Consider the following 12,604-nt stretch of genomic DNA (forward strand, 5'->3'; position numbering starts at 1 on the left):
CCCATGTTTCACAGCAGGTATGGTGTTCTTTGGATGCAACTCAGCATTCACTCTCCTCCAAACATGACAAGTTGTGACCATATGACATTCTCCCAATACTCTTCTTGAACATCGAAATGCTCTCCTGCAAACTTTAGAAGGGCCTGGATATGTGCTGGTTTGAGCAGGGGGACACGTCTGACACTGAGTTCCTAGCGGCGTAGTGTGTTACTGATGGTAGCCTTTGTTACATTGGTCCCAGCTTTCAGAAGGTCATTCACTACATCCCACAATGTGGTTCTGGGATTTTTACTCACCATCATTTTGACCCAAAGGTGTGAGATCTTGGGTGGAGCCCGGATTGAGGGAGATTTTTTTTCTTCCATTTACTAAATTATTGCTCCCGCAGTTAAATTGAATTTGCAATAGGCAAGCAGTGTGAAGAAGTCTTCTCAGGCTGGTGCAGGTCTAAAATTTGGTTTCTAATGTCCTCCAACGACTCATTGGTCTTCACCATACTGGAGGTTGGAGTGTGACTGTTTGAGGTTGTGGACAGGAGCCTCTTAAAGAAGAAGTTACAGGTCTGTGAGCCAGAAATCATGCTTGTTTGCAGGTGACCATTATTTGTAGTTGAATTCTTTAAAAATCTGAAAATGTGATTTCCCGGATTTGTCTGCCAAAGTTGAGGTCTACCTATGATGTCAATTACATGCCTCTCTCATCTTTGCAAGTGGAAGAACTAATTTTTTTTTTTTATATCATTTTTTCCCACTGTAAAAGGAAAGCCAAGGAAAGAAAGCCAACTATAGTTTAAGACAGACAAGTACAGATTCTGAACTTTTATAAAAGATTTGAATTGTAAAGAGACTCCATTACTTTATCATATAAAGTAAAGTAATGGGATAATCTGTGGAGATCAGAGACCTCCAACAATTTTGAGAATTACCAGCCATCTTAGATGCTAGCCTTCAGAAATAGTACAATTTATAAGCAAAATTAGAGAAACGCTTTCTAAGAGCAAACATCTGCACATAGAAATGTGAAAATGAAGTAATAATTGTGTATCATCCATAGTTAATGTAGAAGAGTCTTACCAAATTTTATAAGTGCTCTGGTCTCTATCACTTTCTACATTCTGGGCCTCAATTTGAAGAAGCCGCCAAACACACTTTACCAATCCCTGCAAATTACTTGAGAAAAAGAAAAATTATAAATCAAATCAATTACAGATGGTATTTATCTTTATAATGTTTTAATCACTTTATGCATATTAATAGAGGTAATGAAATAGGGGGGAGAAAGTTTTATTTTGGATTTGTTTTTACATAGTAGAATCCATAAACCACTTTAAAACTCCCTCCATTTCCATTTTCAGAGCTGTATAAGGACTTTTATTTCGTGCAGTCATAATGATACGGGTGGTAATTTTTTTCTTCATTGGCGACTTTCGTGGACGCATTGGCAGATTTGCTCAGAAATTAGCTAATTTTCCACTAACCCAGGAAAGTTCACTGTGACTGAGTTTTCCAGGGTTAACATAAAAAAAAATTATACCAAAATGTTGCACTGCACTCCACACGCCTACCAGTGTAGGAAAAGAATTAGAAGGGGTAGCTCAAGAATTTGAGGGGGGGGGGGGAGCAGGTGGTTTGGTGAGACACGTTCTGCTCATTGTAACAGCGTGTGAATCTGCAGCAATGAGGGACTCTGGTAACACCAACCAGATGCCTTCAGGCTCAATAGAATTATTATATAAGTTGGTTGCAGAAGGGAGGCCATGCATATCAAATATAAGGAGATTACTGTTAATTAGCCAGTGGATATGCTTGCTTTTGTGGTACCTAGAAACACAATCCTGATGTGATATTAAAGGGGAGGTTCTCCTCTTTAAAATGACACCATAACAAGATGCCATGCTTGAGAACCTATAGCTAAGCTGAAGGCTGCAGGGAGAAGGAGGGGAGCTGAGAGTTTGCAGAAGTACATGCGCATGGTACATCTGTCGCTGAACCTGGCAAAGTGTGTAAAATTGACTCCATACATATTTTTTCCCCACAATTTACAGGTCTACTAAATTTATAAATAAAAAACATTTAACATAAAAAAACGCTATCATATTAAGTTAAATTAATAGATCCTGCTCTCCCTCACAGCCGGGGGAGCAGACCAGCTAGTAGTAGGGTGGATGGGAGTGCAGGTAAGCCAAGGCAGCTAGTGGTTGTAGGGGACTCTATAATCAGGAAGATGGATAGAATAATTTGTCGCCAAGACCGCCTCAACCGAATGGTTTGCTGTCTCCCTGGTGCCAGGGTTCGGCATGTGGTGGAAAGGGTGGATAAATTACTGAAAGGGGCTGGGGATGACCCAGCTGTCGTGGTCCATGTTGGTACCAATGACAGAATAGATGGTAGGTGGAGGAGCCTGAAGAATAATTTTAAAGAACTAGGTTCAAAGCTTAAGGAAAGGACCTCCAAGGTAGTATTCTCCGGAATCCTACCTGTGCCATGCGCTACACAGAGCAGACAGCGGGAGCTTAGGGAGTTAAATGCATGGCTCAGATCCTGGTGTAGAGCAGAGGGATTTGGGTTCCTAGAGCATTGGGCTGACTTTTCACTGGGGTACAAGCTGTTTTCTGCAGATAACTTGCACCTAAGTGGAAGGGGGGCTGCTGTGCTGGGGGAGAAGATCCTAGCAGGGGTGGCGGAGTATTTAAACTAGGCTCGGGGGAGGAGGAAAAGGAAGACACTGAAGGGGTAGACAGGTCAGAGAGGGGGCAGGTTATGTTGGTGGGTGGTGATGTGGGCTGTGTATGGGGGCCTAAGGCAGTGGATAAGGAGATCCACAAGTTACAGAACAGTGGTGAGGATATATGTGCCAGTAAAATTACTTTAAATCAGATACATAACTGTGGAAAATTAAATTGTATGTTCACAAATGCCAGAAGTATCTCAGGCAAAATGGGCGAGCTTGAGGCTCTGATATTAGAGGAACAGTTAGATGTTGCTGGTGTAACAGAGACATGGCTCGATGCATCGCATGATTGGGTTGTTAATATTCAAGGTTTTACACTCTTTCGGAAAGACAGGGCAAATAGGAGGGGAGGTGGTGTATGTCTGTATGTCAGAAGAGACTTAAAAGCGATTGTGAATGAGTCAGTGGTCTCAGAGTGTGAGGAGGCTGAAACTTTGTGGGTTGAAATTCAAAGCCAAGAGAGCTTTGAGAAAATTATTTTTGGTGTAATTTATAGACCCCCTAACATCTCTGAGGAAATAGAGGGTCACCTATATAAACAGATGGAGCGGGCTGCACAGGAGGGGACCGTAGTGATAATGGGAGACTTTAACTTTCCAAATATAAATTCAAATCTATCCTGGGTTTTTATACCTCTAAATTTATTCCAATAGGTAACAAGTATAGACGGGCTAGATTACACCCCGCGTGGCTTACAGCTACAGTTAAAAGGGCAATTAATGAGAAAAAGAGGGCATTTAAAAAATATAAATCTGACGGGTCACCTGAGGCTTTCAATACTTACAAAAAACTTACCAAAATCTGTAAAAAAGAAATCAAATCAGCCAAAATACAAAATGAAAGACAGGTAGCTAAAGATAGCAAAACAAATCCCAAGAAATTTTTTAGGTATATCACTGCAAAAAAAATGGGTCACAACAGGTTGGACCCCTTTATTCTGAAAATGGGGCATCGGTGACTGGAGACCAGGAGAAGGCGGAGATACTTAATAGGTTTTTTAGCTCCGTTTATACAATAGAAGAGAGAACTTCTGACTTGGGTGGTGCCAGTGCGGGTCATGGATCCTGTGATATACTAGGCTGGCTAAATGTAGACATTATCCAATCTAAGCTCAATAAAATCAATGTGTACAAAGCTCCTGGACCAGATGGGTTACACCCCAGAGTTCTTAAAGAACTCAGTTCTGTTATTGCTGTACCGCTGTCTAACATCTTCAGGGATTCCGTAATGTCTGGTGTGGTGCCAAGTGACTGGCGCAAGGCAAATGTGGTGCCAATATATAAAAAGGGCTCTAGAACTTCGCCTGGCAATTACAGGCCTGTAAGCTTAACTTCCATTGTGGGGAAAGTATTGGAAGGGTTAGTAAAAGACTACATACTGGAGTATGTGACATCAAATAGTATAATAAGTGACAGCCAGCATGGGTTTACTAAGAATAGAAGTTGCCAAACTAACCTTATCTGTTTTTATGAAGAGGTGAGCAGATGCCTGGATGGAGGAGCAGCTGTGGATATTGTGTTCTTGGACTTTGCAAAGGCATTTGACACTGTCCCTCATAGACGCCTGATGGGTAAAATTAGGGCTATTGGTTTGGCAGAAATCATTTGCAATTGGATTGAAAACTGGCTGAAGGATCGTATCCAGAGAGTTGTGGTCAATGATTCCTACTCGGAATGGTCACCAGTTATGAGTGGTGTACCCCAGGGTTCTGTGATTGGCCCACTACTATTTAATATATTTATTAATGATATAGAGGTAGGAATTAATAGCACTGTGTCTATTTTTGCAGATGACACCAAACTGTTTAGTGTAATACAGTCTATGGAGGATGTTCATAGGCTGCAGGGTGACTTGGACAAACTGAATGTTTGGTCATCCACTTGGCAAATGAGGTTTAATGTGGATAAATGTAAGGTTATGCACCTGGGGGCCAATAATCCAAAGGCAAAATATGTCCTTGGGGGAGTAAATCTGGGAGAGTCCCTTGTTGAGAAGGACCTGGGGGTACTAGTAGATCATAAATTGAATAACAGCATGCAATGTCAATCAGCTGCCTCTAAAGCCAGTAGGATCTTGTCATGTATCATAGTATCATAGTATCATAGTATATAAGGCTGGAAGGAGACGCAAGTCCATCAAGTCCAACCTTCAAGAATTAAATAAATGTTTTATCCCCATAACCCGTGATATTTTTTCTCTCCAGAAAGTCATCCAGGCCTCTCTTGAACATGTACATAGAGTCGGCCATAACAACCACCTGCGGCAGAGAGTTCCACAGTCTCACTGCTCTTACAGTAAAGAACCTTTGTCTATGGTGATGGTAAAATCGCCTCTCCTCTAGGCGTAGAGGATGCCCCCTTGTCCTGGTCACAGGCCTAGGTATAAAAAGATCTTTGGAGAGATCCTTGTACTGTCCGTTCAGGTATTTGTACATTGTAATGAGGTCTCCCCTCAGTCGTCTTTTTTCTAAACTGAATAATCCCAAATTTTGTAATCTGTCAGTGTATTCTAATCCCCCCATTCCCCTAATAATCCTGGTTGCTCTCCTCTGCACCCGTTCCAGCTCTATTATATCCTTTTTATACACTGGTGCCCAAAACTGTACACAATATTCCATGTGTGGTCTGACCAGGGATTTGTATAAGGGCAAAACTATGTCTTTATCATGAGAATCTATTCCTCTCTTGATACATCCCATTATTTTATTTGCTTTAGCAGCAGCCGCCTGGCTCTGGTCACTAAAATTAAGTTTACCATCCACCAATACGCCCAAGTCCTTTTCAGCTTCAGTTTTACTAAGTAATTGACCGTTTAGAACATAATTATACTTTTTGTTTCCATGGCCCAAGTGCATAACTTTACATTTATCTACATTAAACCTCATCAACCATTTCTCTGCCCATCCCTCAAGCTTCCACAAATCCCTCTGTAATGCTAAACTATCGACCTCAGTATTTATTACTTTACACAGCTTAGTATCATCTGCAAATATTGAAACTTGACTGTGTAAACCCACTACAAGGTCATTAATAAAAATATTAAAAAGAAGTGGCCCCAATACTGACCCCTGTGGCACTCCACTGGTAACATCAACCCAATCTGAGAATGTGCCATTAATGACCACCCTCTGTTTTCTATCACTAAGCCAATTACTTACCCAGATACACAGATTTTCTCCTATTCCCAGCAGTCTCATTTTATATACCAACCTTTTATGTGGCACGGTGTCAAATGCCTTTGAGAAGTCCAGAAATACAACATCCACAGCGTCCCCCAGATCCAGTCTTGAACTTACCTCCTCGTAGAAACCAATCAGATTAGTCTGACAGGACAGATCTCTCATAAACCCATGCTGACGCTGGGTTATAAGGTTGTGCACAGTGAGATACTCCAGGATAGCATCTCTAATAAACCCCTCAAATATTTTCCCCACCACAGCAGTTAGACTTACGGGTCTGTAGTTTCCAGGATCGCTATTTGATCCTTTTTTGTATATTGGTACCACATTTGCTATGCGCCATTCCTGTGGAACATAACCAGTCCTCAGTGAATCTTCAAATATTAAAAATAACGGTCTGTCTATCACCGTACATAATTCATGCAGAACCCGGGGGTGTATGCCATCTGGCCCCGGTGATTTATCTATCTTAGTGGTTGCGAGGCGGCGCCGTACCTCTTCCTGGGTTAAACTGTTGACATTATAAAAAGAATTAACATTATTCCTCATTGTGTCTTACACCAGGGGATTTTCCTGGGTAAAGACAGTTGAGAAGGCGACATTCAGTAGATTGGCCCTTTCCTCGTCTCCTTCCACCATGACCCCCATGTTATTTCTAAGGGGACCCACACTCTCTGTTTTTAGTTTCTTATCATTTATATACTTGAAAAATAATTTGGGATTATTTTTGCTCTCCCTGGCAATATTTCTCTCAGTCTCTATTTTTGCGGCCTTTATCTGCTTTTTACAGGATTTAATTTTCTCTCTATAATCCTGTAATGCCTCATCGCTACCTTCACGTTTTAGCACCTTAAACGCTTTATCTTCATCGCTTATTGCTTTCCTTACAAGACTAGTTAGCCACATAGGCTTTTTCTTGTTCCTTTTATGCTTTTTCCCATAAGGTATGTGTTTCTCACAGGACTTTTTCAGAATATATGAGAAAAAGTCCCATTTTTGGGGGGGGCTTTTGTCCTTGAGAGCATTATCCCAGTCTATGCCTTTAAGGTCTTCCCTTAGTTGCTGAAAATTTGCCCTCCTGAAGTTTAGAGTGTTGGTTGCCCCTTCACTAACGCTCTTAGTAAAGCGTAATACAAAATCAATGATATTATGATCACTATTCCCCAGGTTCCCCCCCCCCCAGGTATCAAAAGTGGTATGGACTCTCGTGATAGGGATGTAATATTACCACTATACAAGGCACTGGTTCGGCCACACCTGGAATATGCTGTCCAGTTCTGGGCACCGGTCCATAAAAAGGATGCCCTGGAGCTGGAGAGGGTTCAACGTAGAGCCACAAAAATGATAAGGGGTATGGAGGGTCTCAGTTATGAGGAAAGATTAAAACAACTAGATTTATTTAGTCTGGAAAAGAGACGACTATGAGGGGACATGATTAATTTATTTAAATATATGAATGGTCCATACAAAAAATATGGTGGTAAGTTGTTTCAGATTAGATCAAATCAAAAGACGAGGGGGCACTGTCTCCGTTTGGAGAAATCAAGGTTTAATCACCGGAGGCGACAGGGCTTTTTTACTATGAGAACGGTCAATCTGTGGAATAGCCTGCCTCAGGCGCTGGTCACAGCAGGGACAGCGGATAGCTTCAAGAAGGGTCTAGATGCCTTTTTACACCTAAATAACATTGATGGTTATGTTATATAGAATTGTTTCCCCTAAATCCCTTCCTCATCCAATCCCTTCCCTTCCTTGGTTGAACTTGATGGACAAGTGTCTTTTTTCAACCGTAGAAACTATGAAACTATGAAACTCTCAGTAAGTAAAAATTGTTATAATTTGTAAAGCTGTTCCAAAGATCGTCATTTAAAGAAAAGCGGAAAAGAATTGCAAACACTGACTTGACATTCAGGCACCAATGCCCCTTGGTCATGAAAAGGGTCATCTCAAATTATTAATTATTAATGTGTATGAAAAAGATATACGTAATATGGTAATACTAACTGAGCAGAAGGGATCAGGTTGAGCACACCATTGAGGACATAAGTGAAATCTGCATGTTTCTGTTCTACCAGTGTTACCAGTGCATCACAACAGGCTGTCCTTACTACAACGATGTCACAGCAGCACTTCTCCCAGAGGACATTCAAGGATGGAGTCTGTAAGAACAAATTCAGCAAATTAAGGATATAGCCACAATTTTACCTTTTCATTCACTGACATCTGACACTTCGTCAGCCTACTATAAGAGAGAAGTAGATATAAACAATGTTTGCCAATAAATAATTATTATAAATCATTACATCAGTCTGATAATCAACCCCTTAAAGGAAACCTACCACTTGAAGTGGCAGGTTTCAGAAGAAAACACCGAGCACCAGCTCAGGCTGAGCTGGTGCCGGTGCTTATTTTTGTTAGTGTTTTAAACCGCGGTATAAAACACTTTTTAAACTGTATAGCCGGTGCAGGGAGGTACGCGCTCGGCGCTTACCATGCACGGCTCTCCTTCACTTACTATGTAGCTGCGTGCACGGTAAGCGCCGAGCACGTACCTCCCTGCGCCGGCTATACAATTTAAAAAGTGTTTTAAACCGCGTTACCGCGGTTTAAAACACTAACAAATATAAGCACCGGCACCAGCTCAGCCTGAGCTGGTGCTCGGTGTTTTCTTCTGAAACCTGCCACTTCAAGTGGTAGGTTTCCTTTAAGGACCAGGACCTTATAAGTTTTCATTTTTCACTCCCCACCTTCAAAAATCTAACTTTTTAGGTTTTCATGTAGAGAGCTATTTGAGGGCTTGTTTTCTGCATATTAAATTGCATTTCATAGTGATGGTATTTAATATTAAATGCGGTGTATTGGGAAGTGGGAAAAAAATTCCAAATGCCGTAAAACTGGGGAAAATTGCATTTGCACCGGTTTCTTCACATTGATTTACAAAAATTAAAACCTCCTGGCGCTAATAACTTTTTCATACTATATGTATGGAGTTGGGTGGTGTCATTTTTTGCGACTTTTGATTATGCAATGCAACCATTTTAATGTTTTTATGTTTTTTAAAATGGCAAAAAAGTGCCATTTTCGACTTTGGGCGCCATTTTCCGTTACAGAGTTAAACACTGGTAAAACTGTTATTATATTTTGATGCCGCGATACCCAACATGTTTGTGATTTTTTTACTGTTTGTTTATTAGTTCTAGGAAAAGGGGAGCGAGTTGAATTTTTAGGGGTTTTTTATTTATTAATTTATTTTCTTTACAATTTTTCAGACCCCTTAGGGTACTTTAGGGTACCCTAGGTTGCCTAGGCATTTACAGGGTTATCACCCACGGTGCTGGCAATATGCAGCAAATGCCCACCATTTATGGAGAGGGCTCAGCCCTTCAGCCCTCTGGATACAAGGAAAGCTGATGTCGGTAAGGGGTTAAAGACAGGGCTGGCTCCAGGTTTAAGTCCACCCCTGGGAAACAGAGCCTCAGTGGGCCCCTTTGAAGTAAACTCACATGCAGAAGCTAAAGGAATATAGGACTGCTACCTCAAGGGAAGCATGATTTGGGACACTAAACACCCCGAAGGTCCTTATGAACACGATCAAACAAGAAAAAAAATAAGTATAATTCATATACAAATAAGTCCTTAAAATATAAGCGAATATGTAATAAATTTTGCTCCCCATAGCAGAAAAATACAGAATGAAGAATTAAAATGCTGCTGGCCCTTTAATAAGTCCTTTGATTTTTTCCACGTGGGGTAGACACAGGTCAGAAGATGGCCGCTGGTCACTTGTCCACATCAAATGTCCTGCACCTACCTGGGCAGGCCATGTGATCCTCGCTAAGTTAGGCTGTAGTCAGTAGGATGCAGTGCATCCAGTATGGCCAGTGTACCAAGACCCATCTCAGTGAGGTAACGTGCAGTGATGGCAGTTACACACATCATTACTATGGTAACAGAGCAAGACAGTAGGGCTTATTTACTAAGGGACCGCAGTTTCGTTGGATATTTTCGAGTTTCGCACAGCTGGGACAGGTAATTAAAAGGGGATTGTGTTGCACGTGATTGGATTTTGGAGCAATCGCGGCGGCTTTCATGCAACAGAAATCGGAGGGCGGGACGCCGGACAATCTGACGAATTCGGACTGAGCGCAGGATTTAACATTAAAATTGTGTTGCAAGACATGCCCTTACATACACCGGGTAGAAGAAGGTGAACTCCGGCGGACCTGATTGGGGAAGCGATACATGCAGGAAATCAAAGTGAATCGTAGCAGAGTTCATTATTGTCGGACATCCCAGATCAGGGTATGGGATGGGTAAGTAAATGTGCCCCACTCTGTTAGATCATCACTGGGACCAGAGCATAAGAGGGAGGAGGGTTTACTGAGAACTAAAGGATCATGGGACCTGTAGTTTCCAGTGGAGGTCATCTTAGTAATAATTCCGCCTACTTTATAAAGCCCAAAACATTTTGTGAATCATAAAATAAAACAATTTAAGTTGTGACTAATGACACTGAGTTTCATTATGTTCAATTATTTATAGCATTACAGATTTTTGTATTAGGACATTCATATTCCGAGAATACCCCTTTCAGTATTCAAACTTCAACCCATGAACTCTCTCCATACCTCAGTAACTGAAGTGTGATGTACTAATAAGACACAGAGCTAGTGAGAAGTAAACAAATGGTAAACAAATTTTTGTCCCGGTTTTTGGGCGTTTTTTGTAATGTTTTTGTATTGTAAAGTACATTTATTTTAAATGGTATAAATTATCTCAAAATGACTATTATAAATTAATTCCTTAGAGCATGATGGTAATTTTGATATAAATATGTATAGTGAAAATGGCAATGTTTATAGAGTGTAGTGGGGATTTTCCTACAATCTTATAAGGATTTATTTACCATTCCCTGATAATAGGCCATTAGCCTGGTACCACCTACAGAGCGTGCAGACAGCGGGAGTGATGCTACTTCAGCGCTATTCAGTTAAGAAAGGAGAAGGCAGAAGCATTAGTAAACCGCTTCTACCTTCTCCTTAGGTAAAAACAGAAAAGGGAGAAAAGGGCCTGGTGCTGTACAGTAAATATATATGTAATATCAGTTACATTTTCACCTAAGATATCCATTGCTTATCCATGTGTTATGTCCATAGCACTATAGCAAGGCTGTACAGAAGATACAAGCTAAAGGCTCTGGCTGGCCTATTCTGTTACGCTTGGCTGAAATTAAGTGGATTAGGTGCTCTGTAAACAACAAACTTCCTGGATTCATAATCATTGTGCAAGTCTCAAAGTAAATGCTTTCCTTTGTATCTGGTAGTCAAGCTCAGATTTCATCTACAGACTGAAAGACGCTGGTAATTTTCTCTACTTATGCCATCACTGTAGATACACTCTACAATCTTACTGCTCCCATTTCGGTTTTGCTCTACTAGACCACAATTTTTTCTCCAGGTCTACCTGCACTACCTCACACAGAAAGGATAGAAATCAATGTCATGTCACTGCTACTGTCCTTATACCACACAATACTCTTTAGTAATAAAAGTAAATAAAATTCATATCATGATAGTACAGAAGGTTGGAAAAAAACACAGGTCAGGTCCAACCGATAAGATTAAAGGACATGTACCATCAGTTAAACTAATGGTAGATGTATATACTCACTTCCCCATCCCACCTGAACGACAATAAACTTACTTTGTCATATTTGAGGATGCCGGGGTTTTATAGAAATAGAGCTTTATAACATATGCAAATGAGCCTTAGCTGCTCTACCAAACATAATATGCTATGATCGCGCATAGCGTAGTATTAGTGTGTCAATCTTCCATAAGATAATATATAAGATATATATACTGTATAGTATGAGGTGTCACCATAATCCTAATGATCCATAGAAGAAAGATAACATTTTTTTATGATACAGTAAACACCCCCAAAAAAAAAAAAAAAAATGGTGAAAAAAAAAAAAAATGTGTATATAAATAATATGAACCCAGAATTCATTATTTCCTTTTCCTCCATACATTGAAGATATGATAAAAATCTCATCAATAAGCTAAAGACCACCTAAAATGAAGTATTTGTAAAGTGCATCTAATCTCTCTAATCTCACAGAAAATAAGCCCTTATGTTAAAATTACCAAATAAATAAAAATAAAGATAGTATAGCCATTAAAAATTGTTAATGCAAATCTGCTAAGCATGGTGCAGCTTCCCTTTAATGCCCTGGTGTGTGCCCATACAGCAGTTTATCACCACACATGGGGTTTTGTTATATTCGGGTCAAACTTTGAGGAGCGTATTGGTAATTTTTGAATGTATTTCTTTAATGTAATGTTTTTATGAAAATGTGAAAAATCGCACCTAGCGTTCTAAGCTTTAACATCCTACAAAAATGAGAGGATGCATAAAAAGACTATGTCAACATTAAGCAGGCATTCAGGACATGTTAATTATCAAGTTATTTTGGTGTTACGACTGTGTCGGAAATGTAGAGCATTTTGATTTTCTAAAATCAAGAATTTTTCCAATCTTTTTATCCATGTTTTTTACATAAATAAATGCAAAACATATCACCCAAATTTTTCAACCCACATGAAGCACAATATGTCACAAGAAAACAAACAATCTCAAAATCACCTGTAGATGTTAAAATATTCCAAAGTTATATCCACTTACAGTGACACA

The 12,604-nt window shown here is 40.1% G+C and overlaps 1 protein-coding gene across 4 annotated transcripts in view; it reads right to left on the reverse strand.

Annotated features, from left to right (window-relative positions):
* Nucleotides 1-12,604, reverse strand: part of FOCAD (focadhesin) — a 115,537-nt gene that overhangs the window by 94,308 nt on the left and 8,625 nt on the right. For 3 of the 4 annotated variants that reach the window (XM_072153792.1, XM_072153806.1, XM_072153799.1), the window contains exons 4-5: nt 7,913-8,067; nt 1,074-1,169 (exon numbers count right to left, since the gene is read on the reverse strand). In XM_072153792.1, the coding sequence (XP_072009893.1) occupies nt 1,074-1,169; nt 7,913-8,067 (251 nt within the window). The remainder of the gene's footprint in view (nt 1-1,073; nt 1,170-7,912; nt 8,068-12,604) is intronic. The other variant, XM_072153814.1, reaches the window with a different exon arrangement.

The sequence above is a fragment of the Engystomops pustulosus genome, chromosome 1, assembly GCF_040894005.1.
Source record: "Engystomops pustulosus chromosome 1, aEngPut4.maternal, whole genome shotgun sequence".
NCBI lineage: Eukaryota > Metazoa > Chordata > Amphibia > Anura > Leptodactylidae > Engystomops > Engystomops pustulosus.